The sequence below is a fragment of the Chelonia mydas genome, chromosome 1 (genome assembly GCF_015237465.2).
Source record: "Chelonia mydas isolate rCheMyd1 chromosome 1, rCheMyd1.pri.v2, whole genome shotgun sequence".
In the NCBI taxonomy this organism is placed as follows: domain Eukaryota; kingdom Metazoa; phylum Chordata; order Testudines; family Cheloniidae; genus Chelonia; species Chelonia mydas.
The window spans coordinates 256139591-256162667 of NC_057849.1; the positions used below are offsets into that span (position 1 = coordinate 256139591).

At 46.2% G+C, this 23077-nt stretch overlaps 2 protein-coding genes across 2 annotated transcripts; both read left to right on the forward strand.

Annotated features, from left to right (window-relative positions):
• Positions 1–8914: 8914 nt before the first annotated feature.
• LOC122465192 (MIEF1 upstream open reading frame protein-like) lies at positions 8915–9127 on the forward strand. The gene has a single exon (XM_043543690.1). It carries the CDS (start codon positions 8915–8917, stop codon positions 9125–9127), a length of 213 nt encoding a protein of 70 aa, XP_043399625.1.
• Positions 9128–9181: 54 nt separating this feature from the next.
• Positions 9182–20567, forward strand: LOC102941760 (mitochondrial dynamics protein MID51). The gene is made up of 5 exons (XM_043543685.1): positions 9182–9316; positions 13014–13163; positions 13388–13568; positions 14737–14999; positions 16090–20567. The coding sequence occupies exons 2-5, from the start codon at positions 13020–13022 to the stop codon at positions 16894–16896; spliced, it is 1395 nt and encodes a 464-aa protein (XP_043399620.1). The 5' UTR covers positions 9182–9316; positions 13014–13019; the 3' UTR covers positions 16897–20567.
• The last annotated feature ends 2510 nt before the right edge of the window (positions 20568–23077 follow it).

Sequence of the window (23077 nt, forward strand, 5' to 3'; positions counted from 1 at the left end):
CTATGCCTATATCTGCAGCAGGTCTCCACCAGAACAGACCTGCCTCAAAGATTTAACAATCTGAAGAGAGTAGATGGTATAGGGTGAGTGTAGAACAAAACAGAGGAGGAAGGGGAAGACAAGGATGATCATACAGACAGGAACACAAGATTGGCCTATGTACAATCTGGAGGTTGCAAAGTTGTTTGTTTGATTTAAACAAGATAAATGAACAAAAGATATTAATGAATCTCTAAAAGGCCACCAACTCTGTAAAGCCATTAAACATAGCTGTAGATGGGAAAAGTGCTATGAAGGTACAAAGTATTATTCATTATTCCCCTTTTTTTGCCTCTTACCTTCTCTTTTTGATCAATTGTTACCATAAATATATCACTTATCTATTCTTGATCTTGGTCCTTTAGACATTTCTTTGGGGACATGAATTTCCCTCAACTCCAGGTCTGTAGATAAGTATTAAATACATTCTCAAGAGTAAAGAACATCGGTAGTTTCATATGCTTAAAGTTAGTAAACAGTTTAGCTGATTATAGGAGGGTCTGCTTCTGGTCAAAAGCTCTGGGAATTTGCAAGTTGCAATTCAGGTCTTGACCATAAGGTTTTCCTCTGCCCTGTGACAATTCCATTCTATGGCCAAATGGAACTCTTTATTTTCTACTAAGCAAGTTATTCTAAGGATTGATAGTGGAAGGTGATCAGTGGGACCACCCACATGCTTAAAGTTAGGCATGGACTTAAGTGCTTTGGTGGATCAGGGCAAAGGCACTCGTCACCTTGCAGACTTGAGCCGTGTGTGATTACTCTGGTAAAGCAAGTAGAGATTTCACTAGTTTATTTGAAACTGGCCATTTGCATGGAGAGTTACAGAGAGATTATGTGCTTCTCAACTGTATATATATCATGCTATTGACACAAGGGCCAAATTATCCGCTGGTGTAAATGGGCACTGCTCCACTGGTTTCAACAAAGCTGTGCCCATTACCTCAGCAGAGAATGTGGCCCAATTACTTCATGGTTAATAGCATGGATAGAACTTAGGACCCTAGAAAAAAGACATTATGTGGCTGTCAGATTGATCACTTACATAACTGTATTCAAGACGCTAGCATCCTTGTTTTGAAATATACTGACAGCCTGAGAAAGGGGCTTTGGGTGTAGGTGAAAGATAGCGATTTAGATAACCAATCTGTGCTGGAGTGAATCTAGTTTGATGACTTTTTTATAGTTGTCCTAAACTCTCTAGTTTTGGTAAAAATCCATGGTGTACTGAAAAACAGACAGGACAGGCGTTAAAGAGATGATCCATTTAATTCGATTATTACAGACACAAATACGTAAGCTTCTCTACTGAAGTGCATCGCTTCTCTCAGATTAAAAACTAACCTTCCATGTATTTTATATGTATTTGTGTATACACACGCGCACTTGTGCTTGATGGAATAAATTATGGCTATATTGCTCTCTAAGATTAATGATGAAGACAGGGTAGACATAGGAATTGCCAAGCCAGATCAGAACAATTGTCCACCTGGTCCAAACCTCCCTTTCTGATGGCGGCCAGCACCCAACGCTTCAGATGAAGGTGCAAGAAATCCCATCGCGAACAATGATGGAATAGCCTCCCCATAGTGGAAGTTTCTGTCTATCTCTTCTCAGTCATAGGGTATGTCTACACTGGAAACTTCAAAGCGCTGCCGTGGGAATGCTCCCGCAGCAGCGCTTTGAAGTGCGAGTGTGGTCGCACGCGCGCGCTGGGAGAGAGCTCTCCCAGCCCTCCTGGTAATCCACTTCCACAATGGGATTAGCGCTGAGCACTGGGAGCTCGGCTCTCAGCACTTGGAGCCTGTCTACACCAGCGCTTTAAAGCGCTCAGACTTGCTGCGCTCAGGGGGGTGATTTTTCACGCCCCTGAGCCAGTGAGTTAGAGCGCTATAAAATGTAAGTGTGAACAAGCCCATAGTGTCATAGAGTTTAAGACCAGAAGGGACCACCGGATCATCCATTCTGACCCGTATATCAGAAGCCACCCACACCACCCAGCTCTTGCACACTAAACCGGACAACTGAAATTAGGCCAAAGTATTACAGCCCACAAGAGACTAGACTATTATGTGTCACAGGCAGAGAGCCAGGTGCACCAGTGCCTGAGCTCCCCATAAAGGCAGGGAAATGATTATGTGAGATATACCCAGATAATCCTGGCAAGTGACCTGCACCCACACTGCTGCAGAGGAAAGTGAAAAACCCTCAAGGTCCCTGCCAATCTAACCTGGGGGGAAATTGCTTCTCGACCCCACATATGGTGATCAGTTAGAGCCTGAGCATGTGAGCAAGAACCAGCGAGTGGTTTAGCTTATTCCCAGAAGTATAAGAGCTTACATCCATTATGATTTTTTTAATCCTATGTAATGTAACTGTGGACGTTCTCATTATCCAATAGCAATGTCCAATCCCAGTTAGAATCCTACTACACTCTTGGCCATATCCATATCTTTTGGCAGTGAGTTTCACAGGTTAATTATAGAATCATAGAAATGTAGGACTGGAACGGACCTCAGTAGGTCCCCTGCACTAAGGCGGGACTAAATATTCTCTAGACTACCCCTGATAGGTGTATGTCTTAGCTGTTCTTAAAAATTTATGACAGAGATTCTACAATCTCCCTAGGCAATTAGTTCCAGAGAGCTCAACTACCCTTATAATTAGGAAGTTTTTCCTAATGTCTAACCTAAATAATCTTTGCTTCAGTTTAAGCCCATTGCTTCTTGTCCTGTCCTCGGTGGATAAGGAGCACAATTTATCACCCTCCTTTTTATAACAGCCTTTTATGTTATAACAGCCTCCCCACTGTGTTTTTTTTCTCCAGACTAAACAAACCCAATTTTTTAATCCTTCCTTGTAGGTCATGTTTTCTAGACCTTTAGTAATTTTTGTTGCTCTCCTCTGGACTTTCTCCAGTTTGTCCATATCTTTCCTGAAGTGTGGTGCCCAGAACTGGACACAATATTCCAACTCTGGCCTCATTTGTGCTGATTAGAGTGGAGGAATTATTTCTTGTGTCTCGCTTACAACACTCCTGCTAATACAAGGGTTCTCAAACTGGGGGTTGGGACCCCTCAGGGGGTCGTGAGGTTATTACATGGGGGTCACGAGCTATCAGCCTCCACCCCAAAGCCCGCTTTGCATCCAGCATTTATAATGGTATTAAATATATAAAAAAGTTTTCTTAATTTACAAGGGGGGGAGGTCGCCCTCAGAGCCATGCTTTCTGAAAGGGGTCACCAGTACAAAAATTTGAGAACAACTGTGCTAATACATCTCAAAATGATGTTTACTTTTTTTTCCCCCCAACAGTATTACACTGTGATTCATACTTAGTTTGTGGTCCACTATCACCTCCAGATCCTTTTCTGCAGTACTCCTTTCTAGGCTGTCTTTTCCCGTTTGTGTGACTGAGTATTCCTTCTTAAGTGTAGTATTTTGCATTTGTCCTTATTGATTTTAATCCTGTTTATTCCAGACCATTTCTCCAGTTTGTCAGGATCATTTTGAATTCTAGTCCTGTCCTCCACAATGCTTGCAACCCCTCCCAGCTTAGTATTGTCCACAAACTTTAAGTGTTCTCTCAGTGCCATTATTCAAATCATTTATGAAGACATTGAATAGAAGCAAATAAGCTAATTATGCCTTTTGTAAAACTGTATTCCTTTTTATCAGGTTGCTTTCTAGTTTCAATGATGTCTCCTTGTTGAGAGAGGATTACTCTGTGCACATAATTTACCTTCTTTATACCATTAATCATTCTGCATACCTCTGTCATCTCCCCTCTTATTTGTCTCTTCTCTACAAACAGTCTCAATTTTTTCAATTTCTCCTCCTGTGGAAATTTTTCCATATATCTGAGCATTTTCACTGTCCATATCTGAACACTTTCTATTCCTGCTATCTCCATTCAGAGGTAGAGTAACCACAGTGAGCATAGTATTGATTAAATTTTCAACATTATCTTCTATCCTGTTATTTATAAATCTTAATATGGATTGAACTTAAAGTAAATGATGACCATGAGGTCCAGCAATCTTCCCACCTTAATAGGGGAAAAGAAAAAGAGACAAATGTACAGTATAATTTTTTAGGCTAATGGAAATTTAGCATGACAGTTTAATGAATTAGATTTGATTGGGTTAAAAGTTCTCTTGTATATTTTTATTACCTCTAGTATAAGATATTTTATTATAACCTTATGCCATTTTATGTTCTATTACTTTAAGAACATTATCTGGATGTATTAGGACTTATTTTTTAATTATATGGTTTTTATTATGTTTAGAGAACAGAGTTTTAACAATCCCTAAAATACAACTCAAGACCTGCTGCTCCAAAAAGCACAGGCCTCTACCTTGTGAACTAGAAGAGACTTTCCATGAGTCACCTTTTCAAATTCATCTCCATGGTGAGCCAGCCAATAAAGGACAACCTGAAATCACACAGAGAACACTCTCACTTACTTGCCCAGGCCTATATTCAGTACAGGGCAGTGGTCCACATAGGTCCCACTTCAGCAAAGTACTTAAATACATGCTTAAGGCCTACTGAAGTCAATGAGACTTAAGAAAGTGCTTACGTGCTTTGCTGAATCAAGGCCTTATGCACATGTTTAAAAGCACATAAGTAATCCCATCCCTAGCACTCAAACACATGCCTACCTGTAAGCATGTGCTTAAATACCACCAGTGTCCTTAAATGCTTTGCTGAACAGCAATGGGAGCACTCATCTGCCTAAAGTTAACAACATGTGTAAGTGGTTTGTTTATTTGGGGCCATACACATTAGCTACAACAGCGGTTCCCAAACTTGTTCCGCCGCTTGTGCAGGGAAAGCCCCTGGCGGGCCGGGACGGTTTGTTTACCTGCCGCGTCCGCAGGTTCGGCTGATTGTGGCTCCCAGTGGCCGCGATTCGCTGCTCCAGACCAATGGCAGCTGCTGGAAGCGGCGGCCAGTACGTCCCTCGGCCCGCGCTGCTTCCAGCAACTCCCATTGGCCTGGAGCAGCGAACCGCAGCCACTGGGAGCCGCAATCGGCCGAACCTGCGGACGCGGCAGGTAAACAAACCGGCCCGGCCCGCCAGGGGCTTTCCCTGCACAAGCGGCGGAACAAGTCTGGGAACCACTGAGCTAGAACATTAGGACTTGTTGAAAAAATGTACTTTAAATATAAATTTATGCTACCATTTAAAAAGCTGGGAGGATTAATCAATTAGCCTGGGTTCTTCAAATGTATACCTCCTTGCTTTTTTTACAAGGGCACAGCTTAGTAAGATGTTTATTAATGAAGGGGAATTAATTTTTTTTTATAAATAGTCAAGATTTTTTAAACCTCTTTAAGAAAAAGAGTTAACTGGATTATGTGGGGAGTCATTAGGTTTTTGGTTGACCTTGGCCATTCACATGGAAGACAGCATGTTGAACAGAGAGGGAGAAATTAATAGAGCCCTGCAAAGCCGTGCATATACGCAGATCATTTTTGCAGATCACAGATCAGATGCGGTTACAAATTTTGTGTCCACACAGGGCTCTAGAAATTAATAACAGATTTAGAGACTATCACCAGCAATGGTATTTGCATGCATTTAGAGAGATGGAAAAGATTGTTGATAACTTTTTTGTTTAACTTTTCCTTCCCCTATTGTACAGGGGTAGGGAGTGCTCTGCTTTCAAAAGCAATCTGTGTGAAAGGAATACAAAAAGCCATTTGGGACATGAACTCTGGAGCCTCATCTACACTAGAGCAGCATTTTGGTGTAGCCAATGTAGGGTTGCTGTTGAATGTGAAGCCATATTTTCTGTACTGGTATTTGTATATGTAAAGTATAGGAATATCCTAGAAGCATTTCAAGAAAAACATTAAATTGAGTGTTTTGTGCAATGGGAAGGTTTAAATGGGAAGTATGTTTCTAGACAGAACTACAGAGAGAGCTGTTAATTGTGGCTCTCACTTGATGAGCAGGTCTAATCAACATAGTGCTTAAAACAGTAATGGCAGCTACTGGCTCAAGGACACTAGAGCTCCCAACATTGCTAACACCGGTGGAGCTGAATCAGTGTTAGCAATGGCTTGCCAAATTTCCCTAATGTAGACAGAGCTGTAGGTACCTGGAGAACTAGAGAAGTTCTGACATTACAAAATATAACAGGCTGAGAGGGGGAATGGTTTTAAAGTCAGACGGTTTAAAATTACACATATTTACCTCTAATGCCTAACAAACATTTGGCTGAAAGGATTATTTTGTAAAAGTGTCAACACTCCTAGCCTTTCAGTTAAGGTTTGAGAGTTCACAATAAGCATTTCTGAGAACTAGGGTAACCAGATGTCCCGTTTGTAAAGGAACAGTCCCATTTTTGGGGACTTTTTCTTATATAGGCACCTATTACCCCCCCACCCCCGTGCCATATTTTCCTCAGTTGCTATTTCAGGGGTGGCCAACCTGAGCTTGAGAAGGAGCCACAATTTACCAATATACATTGCCAAAGAGTGACAGTAATAAGTTAGCAGCTCCCCAAGAGCTCCCCCCAACTCCCAGAGCCTCCTACCCACTGGCAGCCCCACCAATCAGCACCTCCCCTTCCCTCCCTGCACCCCGATCAGCTGTTTCATGGCATGCAGGAGGAGGAGCAAGGGCATGGCAGTCTCAGGGGAGGGAGCAGGAAGGGGTGGAGTGGGGGCAGGGCCTGTGGCAGAACCTGGGGTTGAGCAGTGAGTACCCCTTGGCCCACTGGAAAGTTGGCACCTGTAGCTCCATAGGAGTTGGTGCCTATACCAGGAGCTGCATATTAACTTCTGAAGAATCATAGAATATCAGGGTTGGAAGGGACCTCAGGAGGTATCTAGTCCAACCCCCTGCTCAAAGCAGGACCAATCCCCAATTTTTGCCCCAGATCCCTAAATGGCCTCCTCAAGGATTGAGCCCACAAGGCTGGGTTTAGCAGGCCAATGCTCAAACCACTGAGCTATCCCTCCCTCTCCCCAACCCCCACATGGGGCTCTGGAACCACAGGTTGGCCACCCCTGTGCTATCTGGTCACCCTACTGAGAAGCCCAGAAGTTCTCCAGTGAAAACAAACCAACCAACCCTGACTTAGTTACTGGTATTTCTAATATTTAAAAAAGCAAGAAAAAAATTAAAAGAAAGGAAGCAAATAATCTTTCAGGCTTCCTTTATATATTCAAAATAAGGGAAAAAGGCAATTTAAATAAATCTTTTTTATTGTAAACTGAGCATATATTTATATTGGACCCAAAGAGAGACAATAAACATGGAGCCCTCTCCCACAATTTGTACAAAGTCACTTTTCAGAGCAGAACTGCACTTTAACACAAGCTAGAACAAGACTTCAACAGCAACCGTCCAGCTGCGGTTTTGAAAGCAAGTATTGCACACCACTGGGACTTGCCCAAGAATAATTTCAGGGCGGAACAGACAAAAAAACCCAAAAAAACAAAAAACAAAAAAAAACCGTTGACCTTTTGCTGTCACCTTAAGCAACACAACAAACACTCCCTTCCTTAACCACAAAATCCAGATGCAAATTTACCGCACGCACCCCAACAGCACCCCACCCACACCCCAACAAACACCAAACGATAAAGGATCTGAATCTTAAGAATTTGCGAATGCATCTGTGGTTCCGCCTGATTTGATCTGAGGGTAAAGAATGAGTCTGTTTGTTTATACAGGGCCCGTCTCAAAGATTATCCAGGGCAGGCCGAGAACTGGACTGGCGCTCTTCCATTGCCGAGTCGGAAACACGAATGAATGCATAGGAAGAGAGGGGAAGTGACAAGAAGGCCTGCACCCGAGCCTGGCAGGCCCGCTCAGCCCAGGGAGAGCTGCAGGGAGCCGCGCGCCCTTCGCTTCCCGCTGGGGCTCGCCCACGCGCCAGTGACGTGTCACGCCACTCAGGACAGGTCTGGGCTCTGCCACGTCCCGCCGCCGGAGGGGAGGGGTCAAGCGAGGAGGGACCAAGCTGTCCCCACTCGCGCTGCGTACAGCACCGCCGGCCGGATGGGGGCAGCCCTGAGCGCCCTTCCCCGCCTCGCGCCGCGATGAGCGGAAGTTCGCCCTCCCCGCGCGTACCATCTATGCTCCCGCTCGCTCTCGCTGGTTGGCCGCCCGGGGTCGCGCCCCGGAAGCGAAGCGGCCATGTTGCTGGGTGACCCCGGGGAAGCCGTGCCGGGAGGGAGGCTGCGGGGTGGGCGAGAGTCGAGGGACCGAGAAACAGCTCCCGCTTCCCGGGTGAGCGGGGTCCCGGGCGAGGCCCCTCCCCTTCCCCCTCCCCCTCCCCCTCCCCCTCCCCACGCCCCGCCTGGGGTTGCCCTGCAGCGAGCCCGGACCCCTCCTGCCCCCAAACCCCTTTCCAGCGTCTTGTTCCGCCCCAGGGATCCCGCCCTGCGCTGCTCCCCGGGGCCCTTCCTCAGCCCGCAGAGGGGTCCGCCGGCGCGGGGTCTCCCCCGCCCCAGCAGGTGCCTTCCTTGCAGCGCCTGGCAGGGGAAGCCCGGGCGGAGACAGGCGCTGGCGGAGCTGATCCAGGGAGTCTCGGTGGGGCCGGGGGGGTTTAGTGTCGTGTTTAGGGGGATTTTACAGTGTCTCTGTTTGTGTTGTTGCCTCTTTCTGCTTTGCTGGCAGATAGAGTGAGGTTGTTCTCTGCCCCCCAGGAGGGATCTTTTCCTCTGCACTAAGTTTCCCGCTCTTTCCCCGCTGGAAATCCATCCCCTTGGGTTCCCCTTTCCCAGTGGCTTGTGAAGAAAGTATCAGGGAGATTTGCAGGGGGGAGACAGCGAAATGCAACTGGGAAACAAATGTTGACTTTCACTCATCCATTTTTCTTCAGTTTGCCTTCTCCTGCATCTGTCCCCCATGGCAGCGTGGTCCCGTGAGGCAGTGCTGAACCTCTATCGCGCTCTGCTGCGCCAGGGCCGTGGTCTACGCTACACCGACCGTGATTTCTACCTTGCCTCGATCCGGCGTGAGTTCCGCAAGAACCAGCAGCTGGAGCGGCTTGAAGACAGAGAAAGACAACTGGAGAAGGGACAGGCCTTCCTGCACAATAGACTGGGAGGGTTGGTTTAGAGTCTTTGCCTCCCCCTGCTCTTATCCCGCTTCCTTCTTTTCTCCTTCCAAAACCGTTAATCTTCCTGGACAGATGATTAATATCTTCTGCCCACCACAAATGTGAAGAAGAAAGTCCAGAGGGTGCCTGAATATCCATCTGTACAAGCAGTACTCCGGTGTTCCCCTCACAGATGCATTAAGCCTTAGGTAGGTCATTCGCAGCCACATAGTATGCTTTTTGTTGTTGTTTGTTTGTTTTATTGCAGGGTTTCTCAACCCATGAGTAGGGACTCAAAATTGTGTCGCCAGAATGTTTCAAAGGGTCATGTGGCAGCTTCTGTGGTTCCCGTCCTACAGGGCTGGTTGAGCTCACCTCCTTGCTCTAGGCACTGCAACCTCTGGGGTCCCAGTGCCACTCAGGTTTGGCCCAGCTGTCATGACGGAAGACTGGTTAGGTCAAATTTGAGTGAATTGTACTGCAATCACATGAGCCAGGTCACAATGCAACTCATACAAATCAGCTGGCGTCATGGGGCTAAACCTGAGCAGGGCTGCAACCCTGGAGTTTGCAATGGCCAGATCGGAGAGCCAAGCCCAGACAGCCCCACAGTAGCAGACGGCACTGTGGGGTAAGTGCTTGGCAGGATCTAGCCTCCCCCAGGGGTAGGATACGACCAAAACCACCCCAGGGCAGGGCCATAGCAAGAGCTGGGCGAGCGGTGGAGCTGCCCAGGGAACAAAGCTGTGAGGGCAGCTTGGGCCCGCCCTGCACAGCAGATCTCGGGGGAGGTGCGCCACCTCCATCCCAACTCACCTCAGTGGGCCACCCAGCTTGTCTACCAGCGGGCAACCAAAAAATCTGGGAGGTGGGGGAACATGACCCCACGTGGTCCCCTCCCACATCACCTCTGGTAGGGGGTGCAAATATGCTTGCTTCCCCTGGGCACTAGAATGCCTAGTTACAGTTCTGCCCCAGGGCCTTCATTCCCAGACTATTTACTGGATGAGAACCACTGTTTTAGTGGTACCACTGTGGACAGCTGCTACATCTTCTGTATAGTGACCAAAAGTAATTCAACTGCAAACTCCTCAGCTCAGAGACCATCCTTCTTGAGTTCTTGGAATTTTAAGTGATTTTGGGAACTGGTTCAGAAAAACATTATAAACTGCCTAAAATGTGGTGAATAGTGTGCCTTTAGCCAGTTCTAAAGTCAGTATAGCAGAACTGGCTTTAAAATAGTTTTGAAAATTTCCCTAGTGCAGCTACATCCTTGATGAATCTGAAAAATAGCAAGTTTTAAAGTGATTAAAGAAAATACTTTTTGTACACATAATTAAGCAGTGGAACTCATTGCCATTATATACTATTGAAGCCAATAATTTAGTAGGATTCAAAATTAGACATGCATATGAATGAGAACAGTGTTTCTCAAACTGTGGGTTGGGACCCCAAAGTGGGTTGGGACCCTATTTTAATGGGGTCACCAGGGCTGGCTTAGACTTGCTGTGGCCCGGGGCTGAAGCCCGACTCCACCACCTGGGGCCAAAGCCACAGCCCAAGGGCTTCAGCCTTGGGTTTAGGACTCAGGTTACAGGCCCCGTGCCTGGGGCTGAAGTCCTTTGGCTTTGGTCCAGGGTGGTGGGGCTTTGGCCCCCCCACCCAGGTGGAGTGGGCTCAGGCAGGCTCAATGAAGTTTGAGAATCCCTGAATGAGAACATTTATAGTTACATTGCATATGATCTTTGTATAAATGATAAACCCTCATGCTTCAGGGTGTAAACTCCCAGAGATCAGGAAGAAACTTCCCCTATGAGCAGACTAATCCATAATTGCTCATTATGGGGCTTCTTGCATTTTCCTCTGAAGTATCTGGTACTAACCACTGTCAGAGAAGGGATACTAGGCCTTGGGTGTGATCTAGTACAGCAGTTCCTTTGCTCTCGCACACCACTAGAATAATACTGGTTTGTTTTTTTTCGCCCCTGTGGACAACTAGATTGCAGTTTCTGCAATTAGATGCAATCCTATAGAAGGGGACTAGGACTCTCTAGTTTGGAAAGGAGATTAAATGGCATAGGGGCCAGTCCCCTAGTACAGGTTTCAGAGTAGCAGCCATGTTAGTCTGTATCCGCAAAAAGAAAAGGAGGACTTGTGGCACCTTAGAGATTAACAAATTTATTTGAGCATAAGCTTTCGTGAGCTACAGCTCACTTCATCGGATGCATTCAGTGGAAAACGCTGAATGCATCCAATGAAGTGAGCTGTAGCTCATGAAAATTTATGCTCAGATAAATTTGTTAATCTCTAAGGTGCCACAATCCTCCTTTTCTTTTTCCCCTAGTACAGTATTCAGCTGATTAAAGGGAAAAGACATAAAAGGTAATATGGTTTAACATATAATTAACATGTAGAAATCACTATTGCAAGACATAACTGAGGCAAATATGTTAGAGAGATTTTAAAAAAGCATTAGATAGTTATGTGGTGATCCAGCTAGACTATGCTAACTGTGAGGAGAGGCAGAGGCAAACCAAGCCAAAAGGAATAATTTTAAATTTTTATAATTTTATAGGGGAGAACCCCAAAATTGTACAAGGAACTTAAATAATATAGAACGTTACCAAAGACTACTTGTAATAACAAACTGTGTTACCAGCTCATTAACCTTTGGGAACTTGTACATGTTATTCTTCCTTACTCTATGCAGTTAGTACCAAATACATTGTTATTAAGAAGAACAAGAGATTATTTAACAATATACTGTGTCGCTTCAGGGAAGAATCAACTTTTCCTCTCCTTGGCTGCAGGTCCAGCTCCACTCTTGCTTCCCCTTGGATTGGAGTACTCCTTAAATTTAGTGTTCCTGTGGCTGTATCTCTTTTCATCGAGTTTATCCACAAGCAGGGTTTCTTCACCTAGAGGGCTCTTACTTATCCATTGGGCACCTTTCAATCCTATTCCTTCAATAGATGCTCAAACAGTCATTGCCTCTGTTAATATACTTTAGGTCCTTTGTGGGTGGGTGTCATATTTACTGTTTTCAGGATCTGTTTTCATCTAAAAACTTTTTGATCAATTCCATTTTTCACCACTTATATTTCATTTCAGTTTTTTTCCCCCTTGATACACTCTCTCTGGTAAGTCTGTAGACTGTATTTCCTTCTACTTCCCTTCTCTAACAGTGTCTGCTCACATGCCCAGGTCTGTGTATTTTTCTGCTTCTCCTGACCTGAAACCTTTCCTATTTTCCTTCTTTCCTCCTTCTCAGTTCCCAGTCCCCTACTTTTATTCTCTGGTTCTTTTATTTTATCACCTCACCTCCTACCCAGACTCCAGTTCACTTGCTACCTCAGCATCTAGATTCTTCTCCTTCTCTAACAGCTTTATTTCTGCCGCTCCCCCACTACCCCTTTGGGTGGATTCTGAGCCCCTTCCTCAGCTTTTGCTGCCCTCTCATTTGCTGTCTCCCCAGGACAGCATTCTGTGCTGCAGCGTTGCAGGTGCTAGTACCAGAGCGAGGGTTACTACATTTATGTGTAAAGCCTCTGCAATGACCCAGGCGAAATGTCAGGACCTATTAATCATCATGCTTCAGGTCATAAACTGAGAGCTGGAGTTGAAGAAGTTTTCCCTGTGACTATAATAGCATGTAATTAGGGACATTAAAGGGGTTTTATTTCCTTTCTCTGGAGAGTCTGACATTGGCCATTGTCGGAGGCAAGATAACTGACTAGACATGGTCTAAGCCAATGTGGCAGGAGGCAAAATACAGAAATAGATGGACTACATCTGATTCATTGTGGGAAATCCTAACTTCCAAAGAACAGTGAGCAATGGACTGGGGAGATGGAGGTTTAGATTGGTGGGGTACAGCTTTCTGACAAATCTGTTCTCTCCTCTCAAGGTGAGATGGCAGGTGCTGGAGAGCGCAAGGGGAAGAAGGATGACAACGGCATTGGCACAGCCATCGATTTTGTGCTATCCAATGCCCGGCTCGTGTTGGGTGTGGGCGGAGCTGCCATGCTGGGCATTGCCACTCTGGCTGTCAAACGAGTAAGTGTGAGGAGGGGAAGTCTGAGGGGAAGGAAGGTGTGCTTGTGTGGAGGAGGGGCATGGAACATTAGAACGGAGATAGTGAAGGTAACAAGGTGAGGGGTAGAGAGATGAACACTGAGGAATGTGGGAAGGACCCAATGAAGGGCTATGGGCTGGTTGCTTCCTAATGGATGGGGCACTTAACAAATATAACTTCTTGTGTCCCTGTGATGCCATTTCAGATGTATGACCGGGCAATCAGTGCTCCCAGCAGCCCCACCCGCTTGAGTCAGTCAGGAAAGAGAAGCTGGGAGGAGCCAAACTGGCTGGGGTCCTCATCACGCTTACTGAACCAGGATATGAAGACAAACCTGAGCCGTTCCCTACAGACCCTCCCCACTGACCCTTCAGCTTTAGACGCAGGTAATAAGCAGTGTGATACCTTCAACATTATAGCAGCTGCCCTTTCAATCCTGTTACCCCCTCTCCAGGTAAAATTGAGATCTTTAACCAACCTCTAAGGATCACCAGTTTTTAATGTAGAATCTGCAAAATAATAACTTGGCACAGAAGTTTACCTGGTGTCCAAATCTCTGTTTCCGCAAGCAGGCCAACTCCAGAATGGCTTTGGCATTGCTACTGAGGGAGCAGCAAGAAGCTTAATGACCAGGGCATCTAAGTCAAGAGCTGAATTATGTCATCTGAAGTCATTAAATGGGCTCTGTCATCCCCCAAAGGTGCGGTAGTCCTCTAGGAGCTGAATAAAGGCATTACAGCAGCTCTTAAAATTATCTCCTTGAATACTGCCTGAGGAAGAGGTACATTATTTCCCCTGGTGCTGGGAGGGCTGCTTCAACCAGAGAGAAGTGCTTCAGTATGAAGAGGTGTTGTATCAATGAGATCTGAGAAGGTATCTGTTCAGGTCTAGCTGTCAGATGGAAGGTCTGGGAGAGAGATCCTTGGGAAATCTTCTCCCTTTCCCAAGAAACAACACAAGACCTTGACCTGCGGCGTCTCTTAGCTCTTCCTGCTTACCCACCTGCTCTGGCCTGCCTCCTGATCTATGATGGTAATACAGCCCCGGCAGACATACCACCTTAAATTACTGTAACCGCATCAGATCTCACAAGCTAAACTGCATTGGGCTTAGTCAATACATTGTAGGAGCCCTTCAGGAAAAACTCAGGTGCTGATGATTCAGGGAGGTGTACTCTGTCCTCTCATTGTTCCTGCATCATGTTAGAGGCATTTGTGCTGCAAGGGCTGCTGTCTTTTGGATAAAATTTAACAGGCGCTGCCCACTTACAGTCATCAACATAATTTCTTTTTGCAAGATATGGGGTGTTAGTCTCATTGTCCTGGTTAAATTCCAACTCAGGGAACTTACTGTCTGCCCACCTAATTCCTTTAGTAGTCATTGTTGAAATTATTCACAACTTTCTCCTACTATGATACTCATAATAAAGCCTGCAAAATGACTGCTAAATTCCATCCTGGAGGGGGCTGCACTTCAGCGCCACCAAGTTATTTCTGTCAAACGTTTAGCAATGAAATGTTGGGGATTATGGGATTTCTCTCTCTTGCCTGGCAGATGCGTTCCTACCTGCAAAGCCCAAACTGTCTGCCAAGAGGAGCCAAGTAGAATTGAAGAAGTCTCACCTCCGCCTGTCCCTGCAAGAAAAACTCTTTGCCTACTACCGGAGGAAAGTGGCTATCCCTGCAGAAGAGCAGGCCCGGGCCAAGCAGGCAGCTGTAGATATCTGCGCTGAACTGCGTAGCTTCCTACGTGCCAAGCTGCCAGACATGCCCCTGCGTGACATGTACCTCAGTGGCAGCCTGTACGATGATCTGCAGGTAACTCATCGGAGTGTGGTAGCCATTATGCTGCAGGGTGACTGGGTAGAGGTATTTCAGGCTTCCCTGCTGGCTGTGCTGCTTCAGTACAGCATTCCTGTTTAAAAAGCCTTCCGATGCCACATTTCTTGGGAATATATTTGTGTGATGTTTTTGCAAAACAGGCAGGCAGTTCTGGCTGTGTCTGTAGAACATCTGCCCTTTACTGCCTTCGTTTTTTCCTTTCTGATTGTCCCAGTTCCTTCTTTCTCTGCCCCCTTTGTATTTTCCTGCTCTGCCTCTGCCACATCTCCATTTTTCTCTATCCTTCCCCACAGCACTTGCCTTGCACGTCCTCCTCCAAATGTGTTGCTTCCCTCAGAACTCTTGTATATTCCTGTAAGCCTTTCCTACTTTTTTGTGTTTGTTTTGTTAACACATGACAGAGCTGAACTGGAGAGCAAGCTCTGCTGTAGATCACTTTGATGCAAAAATGGCTACAGGCTACAGTGAGTGAGTCACTTCTGAGGCAGCACTGAATCGATGCTCCTGGATGGAGTGCTGCATGTCGGATGCAACTTAAATCTGAGGTTTTAATCAAATATCACTAAAGATCCCAGCACACCTTAAGAGAATGGGGCATTGACTGTAGCACCTGCGCCAGATTCTATCGTGGGATGATTCAGATTTGACAACTTAAGCTCTCCCTGCAGTTTGTCAGTTATTCTCCAGTTCGTGTCCCAAACTGTTGTGTAATGTTGCTGTATGCTGAAACAACTGCCACATCATACCCAAGAGGTGGATTCAATTTAGTGGTACGTGAAACAATCCGTTTTGTAGTTGGTATATCCATTTGAGTTCAGAAGGTGCATAGAGATCTTTCAGGCAAACGCTGAATAAATACCAGATTTCAATATGCCCTGCAGTTTTCCCCTGGATTATGAAGAATGATCCCTCTGCATGTTTCCTGATGAAAGGAAGGCAGAGAGTCCCACTTAGAAAGAGCCTCTTGGATTCCCATTTGAAGGAAGATGTGTGGTGAGCAGATAGGTAGCTTTATCCCAGCAGGTTCAACTGTTATGTCTCACCCTTTTTTCCCCTCTCCTGACAGGTAGTGACAGCTGATCACATTCAGCTCATTGTGCCTCTGGTCTTGGAGCAGAACCTGTGGTCATGCATTCCAGGTGAGGACACCATCATGAACATCCCTGGCTTCTGCCTGGTACGTCGGGAAAACCCAGAATACTTCCCCCGTGGGAGCAGCTACTGGGACCGCTGTGTGGTGGGGGGCTACCTCTCCCCCAAGGCTGTGGCAGACACCTTTGAGAAAGTAGTAGCAGGCTCCATCAATTGGCCAGCCATTGGGTCCCTACTGGACTATGTGATCCGTCCGGCAGCGCCCCCAGAGACCCTGACACTGGAAGTCCAGTATGAGCCAGAGCGGCACCTTCTTATTGACTTCCTACCATCCCTGACGCTGGGTGACACCATCCTGGTGGCCAAACCCCACCGATTGGCCCAGTATGACAATCTGTGGCGACTGAGCTTGCGGCCAGCGGAGACAGCTCGCTTGCGGGCCCTGGACCAAGGCGATTCTGGCTGCCGTTGCTTGTGCCTCAAGATTCTCAAAGCTGTATGCAAGTCAAACCCAGCACTGGGCCGCCTCACTGCCAGCCAGCTCACCAATGTCATCCTGCACCTGGCCCAAGAGGAGTCTGACTGGTCCCAAGATATGCTAGCTGACCGCTTCCTGCAGGCACTGAAGGGCCTGATTGGCTACTTGGAGGCTGGTGTCTTACCCAGTGCTCTGAATCCCAAGGTGAACTTGTTTTCAGAGCTCACCCCTGAAGAAGTGGATGAGTTGGGCTACACCCTCTACAGCTCCCTCTCAGAGCCACAGGTCTTGCTGCAGACGTAATGGGACTTTACATGGGAGAATGATGTTGTGGTTGTCTGGCCAAGATGGACTTTGTTTGACTCTTACTAAATGTTGCCGCCCCCCCCCCGCCCCCAAAACAAAACAAAACAAACCCCACAACCTTTTTCTTTAGGCCATCCATACTTCCTGCTGTGAAGTTGGTGCTCCCGCTGGATTTCTTGGTGCTACTGGTCCAGTTCCACTGTTCTCTGTCCCAGCTCTTATCTATTGACTGGGGGGATGGAGGTGAACCACTGAGCAGTGTTTGTTCTTAAGGCCTGCTGCAGGTGTTCCAACCTTCTACCAAAACACTGTGCCCTCTTTTCCCTATGCTAATTGCTGCAGGGAGTGAACCCCTTCACTTCCTTGTTAGAGTGGGTGGAACTGGGCCAGTGAATCCAGTGTCAATTTGAGCAAACTTATTGTTGACATCTAGTATTTTTTCCACTGTCTGACTTCCCCCCCCCATGTGTTTCCTTCTGTTTCACATACCTTATTGTTTTCCTTTCCTCTCTCTCCCACTCAGACCCAGAAGTGCATAGCAGCCCAACTGGGATTTTTTAATAGGACTATGTATAGCAGTGATTGTATTAGAGAGTGAACTCTGCATGATGATTGTACAGGCAGTATTTAGGGGTGTAAGGCTTGCAGGAGAAATGCACATGGCTGACGTTTCTGCCAGTGTAGAGTCCAACAGCAGTCTCATCCTTGGTAAGTTGGGTGTATGTGATCAGTCAAAGGTGCACCACCACTTCAAGTATGTGCTGGTCCCACTGAACCTGGGAAGAAACTGTTTGCATGTACATCCCGCCCTCATGAGGCTGAGGAGAGAGTGGGGTTTGCCATTCCTGGCTGGCAAGATCCATTGGGTGTTCCTGGTGGAATTGCCGTAGAAATCAAGAATAGTCAAGGTGGGACCTCAGATGTGCAGAGTAAGAGGCCGAATATGGGGCCTATTTTCTAAGTTTCCCTCTTATAGCATCTCTCTCATGATATTGTGGTTTTTACTCTCAGTAATAGGTGGAAGCAGGTTTGTACAACAGAGGGTTTGCAATAGACACACATGAATCAGATTGTCATCTGGTGTAAATTGGTGAAGCTGCACTGAAGTTGATGAAGCCACACTGAATTACACCAGCTGAGGATCTGGCCCATACATACTAAGTGCAGTATTAGTGCCTAGTAGCCATCTAGGAATGAGTTACTGGGAACAGGAGATGAAGGGTATGTATCTCTGTTTTGGGAGGAGAGGAAAGAAAGGGAGAGCTGAGGTAGATCTCCCCTTCTGTGTTCCCACAGGTTAAACTTGTACTGTTTGCAGTGTAAAGTCATTGGGACAGTGGGGCACATAATTCACATGTCCTCTGTTTGGTCTTGCTGTGGGTGGATTTCTGCAGTATTTCAACTTCCACTGCCATTTTGTGCTGTTCTCTCTCTGCTGTCCTTCCCTGCCTGCCTCCAGATGATTACACAGCTTTGAGGGAGTGGCCAGGCACACAGCTATATCTCCTGCATTGCAGGCATGGAGCACCTATCTGCTTGGGACTACACAGCTTCGTTCCTGCTGCCACCCTCTGACAATGGTGGGGCTCTGTCTGTCTTGAATGACAAGTACTACTATTCTGTTTGCGTGCAGTTTTGGAGTTGTCTCCTTTTCCTATTTTTAATACCCAGCCTTTCTATTTAAAAGCAACACAAAAGCTGAGGAGATGAATTGCAATTTTGGAGACTCAGGAGGAGAGATCTGAGACCTTATTTTATTTCCCTCTTAAAGGTGGTGCAGGGACTTGTGATGTAAATCTCAGGGGTGGAGTCCCAGCAGAGAGACTTAGACCGTATTTTCTAATTAAAGATGGTGCTGGTAAGATGAATCCTAGGGATGTGCATTTATCCTAGGCCAGGTTTTCTCAGGCAGTCAGTCTAGTCTAACCAGTTTGTCCGACAGTATTCAGTGATAAATGCAATGTTACATTTTAAATTATTTAACCCCTAGACGACTGCTACTTTCTAGGCTGCTAGCCAAAAGCTCGGAAAGCTGTGTGTTGTATAAAATCTGTAGTCTCCAAAGGATTAACAAATTGACTTTGTGTTATTTTATTTTTAACTTTTGCAGCAGTCAGTGTTGGGTGTGGTGTTGGTTGTTTCTTGCTCATGTTCGTGGAGTTTACCCCTTTTCCTTTCTTGTTCTCGCTGTCCTTCCAGTATCAGTCTTCCTGCCATAAACACAAACAGGTGAGACTTTGAGTCCCTTGGAGGACTGAGAAACTCACCCTCCCTCTAGTTACTTTAAGGTCAACAAAGCTATTAAAATATCTGGGGATGGATGGATTCCCTCTGTGCATTCATCTCTGCAGTGTTCTCACCCCCCTCACTTGGTGCCGACTCCAATACGATGGCCTTGACATAACTGAGTAATAGCATGGTCAGGAATTATCAAAACCCTACAAAAAAGGGTGAGACAAGAATAGGGGGAAACCAGTGTCTGGTTTGGCTTCGGAAATCTTCCCTGTTCTTGTCAAATCCCTATCTTTATATAGACACTGTAAGTGAACCCTTTGTTTCTTTCTGGCAACCTAATGATTAACGTTTTTATGACAATTTCTTGTTGCTCCAAAGTTGAATTTGTGTATCAAATGGAGATTGAAGCTGTCTTTCTTTCTTTCTTCTCTCTCCAGCAAGACTTTGTTCCACTTCACTTCAGTCACTTTCATCACTTCATCTGTTCAATTCTGAAATGTAAAACTTTTTCCCCACTGATCTAGCTGCAAGGATGTGGCCTCAGCTTGGTTCCTAGGGAGCCAGGTGCTCTCATCGTGCAGGCAGCTACCACAACTGACAACAATCACCCCATTGTTGGCAGTCTCAGCGTAGGCCAAAGATATAATGGGTCACAGAGCTTGAGTTGACCATGTGCTCCACAGAGAATAGTTAGATCAGGTCAGGGCTGAGGCATGAAGGATGTGGGGGAAGAGGGGGAGGCCAGTGTGCTGGAAGTTGACACTAATCTGCATCCATTTGTAAGAGTTGTCAAGCTGGCATCTATCAGTGTTAAAATTCAGTAAAAAATCTAGTTGTATTGAGAGGAGAGTAATAGCCAGGAGGGCTTCTGAGACTTACCCATTCATGGCCTACTTTCTATATGAAATTAAAATACAGAGCAAGGATGCCCAGAATAAAATGTGAATATTGCAGCTCATGGCCACTTCCCCAGTTCAAGGAAGGAAGGCAGCCCATGGAGACAAATGATTGTAACAGGCCCAGAACCCAAGTCTGTTGTTCTGCACTCTTGGCTCTGGGAATGCCTTGGTGTGTGTTGCTATTGCTGGGGTCACATATAAGATTCTTTGTGTTCCCTGTAACTTCAGCGTGAGGACCAACTAGCTCAACTGCAGGTTTTTACTGCCATTGAGCTCAATCGTTAATCTTTTAAGTTATTTGAAGATTTTTAAAATTAAAAGCAATTATGTAAAAAGACTGCCCTTTGCCTCCTGGCAAGCTGCTGGTGTGGCCCCTGGTGTCACGGAGCCTGGGTGCCCATGTTGTGAAGTGGGCGGTTAAGATGCCCCCATATCTCCCAGGCTGTGATATTGTGGATTGGAAGGGGGAAGGACTAGTGCATGATCTGTGACAGAGTGTGTGGAAATACTGAAATAAAATAACTTTCCACAGAATGTTGGCTATCTCTGATACATGTGTAGCCAATGCCTTGCCTCCTTTCTCTGTTCATTCCCAGTGCCAGGGCAGGGGAAGACTTGCCTGAAGCACACATTTTATAGACCATAGTTATTATAAAATCTAGCATTTCTCTAGCACTTGTCTTGAATGGTCTTAATGTGGTTAAGATAAGGTTCTCTTGCCCCTCACTGATTTGCAGTTCCACCCGCCACTCTTCTATCTCAGAATGTCAGCCATCTGCAAACACAAGAACATCTCTTGACACAAGAACTAGGGGTCACCAAATGAAATTAATAGGCAGCAGGTTTAAAACAAACAAAAGGAAGTATTTCTTCACACAATGCACAGTCAACCTGTGGAACTCTTTGCCAGAGGATGTTGTGAAGGCCAAGATTATAACAGGGTTCAAAAAAGAACTGGATAAATTCATAGAGGATAGGTCCATCAATGGCTATTAGCCAGGATGGGCAGGGATGGTGTCCCTAGCCTCTGTTTGCCAGAAGCTGGGAATGGGCAACAGGGGATGGATCATTGATGATTACCTGTTCTGTTCATTCCCTCTGAAGTACCTGGCATTGGCCACTGTCAGAAGATAGGGCACTGGGCTAGATGGACCTTTCGTCTGACCCAGTATGGCCGTTCTTATGTTCAGTTGGCCATGAGAGAGCAATGATCAATGCATTGCAACACTATTGCCCCTGGCAGCCTGCATACATGAGTCAAATGAGAAGGACTCCTCCTTCGGGAGTCATGTCTCCTCCAGTTTCTCTGAAGTGGCAGTGAAAGCTCATGCCCCTGCATGGGCACCTCTGCTTCTGTTTAATGTGGTTTCACGTGCTTCAAGGGCTTTCTCTCTTTTGATCTTAACTTTCCAGTTCTGACATGCACCCTTCCTCACTGACTTCTCTCTCTCTACATGCCACTTCTCTCGTATTCTTCCCCCTGCCAGATACAATTGCTAGCTAAGGGTCATGCTGGCACAGTAGGGAAGACCTCTTGCCACTGACTCATGTGACTATTGGAGTGTTGGACATGAAAAGGTGCCATCTTTTGACAGATTATACCGATCTCCCATCAACCTGATTCTGGGACCCTGCAGCAAGGTACAGAAACTGCTCCATAAGCTTCACACCTCATTAGAGGCACCTGCGATTAAGAGCTTAGTTTACTTGAGGGAAAGGAATACTAGTTTTTTTTATGGTTAGTAGATTTTTTTTTTTTAACAGATATTAAAAAGGGAGTTGCAATTGTAAAGGTTTCCCAGTTTGCCTGGGTTTCTTGGCAGCCTAGTTTCAGTGAACGAAAGAGAATGAGCAAGAGCAAGCCTTTATTTGGGGCTGCCTGGTGCTTTTATAGAAGCAGTTTGTTTGTGCAGCCTGCCCCAATGAAGTCTACTTCTGATGTGACGCTCAAGCACACTGGCCCTGAAAGCCTGAAGCTTGCCACATTTTTGGAATTTAACACCTGGCATCCAGGCATAACAGCTGTCCCAGCATTTTTTGTAGTAATTGGCTGCAGTAGCTGGGAGAAAGCCTCTAGCTCAGGTTCTGCTGAGCTGGTGCAGTCTACAATGACTTCTTCCCAGCCGGGACAGGAAGTCACGAGCATCATAGTTACACCAATTGAACCACTCCTCCTAACTCATCCCACAATGCAGTGCTTTGTATTTGGTAATTGCCCACAAGCCCTGCTTTTATGGGACTGGGCACCAGAGGATGATTGCTTTCAGAATCTCTGACTGCACTGCTTCAGCGGTTGTAACATGGATGTGGATGTGCTAGCTGCACCGTTGCAAGGATAAGAGATGGAATCAGTTCATGCAATCCCGTGTCCCAGCAACAGTTTCCTTGCTGAGTGTAGGAAAGGCAATTGTGTCCCTGCCCTCATCCCCAGGAAAGAATTTTCTGTAGTATCTGGCTGGTGAATCTTGCCCATATGCTCAGGGTTTAGCTGATCGCCATATTTGGGGTCGGGAAGGAATTTTCCTCCAGGGCAGATTGGAAGAGGCCCTGGAGGTTTTTCGCCTTCCTCTGTAGCATGGGGCACAAGTCACTTGCTGGAGGATTCTCTGCTCCTTGAAGTCTTTAAACCATGATTTGAGGACTTCAGTAGCTCAGACATAGGTGAGAGGTTTTTCACAGGAGTGGGTGGGTGAAGTTCTGTGGCCTGCGTTGTGCAGGGGGTCGGACTGGATGATCATAGTGGTCCCTTCTGACCTTAGTATCTGTGAATGTGCTGGACTTGCTTCATAAGCAGTGTGAGACATTGCCTTCCACACTTTCCCAAGCAGTAAGTCAGCCCCCAGAAAGGTGAGCTGCTCAAAGCGAGACGCTCACTCTCTCTCTGTGATCGCTCAATATATTGCAAAGATTAAAAAGAACAGTTGCCAACAACTGGCTTATATCAGTTAGTATTACACTCTCTGATTGGTGGGATAAATTCTCTTTGGCTATGCAATCAAAAAAAATCAGAGTGTGTGTGTCTTTTCAGATCCCCCAAACTTACC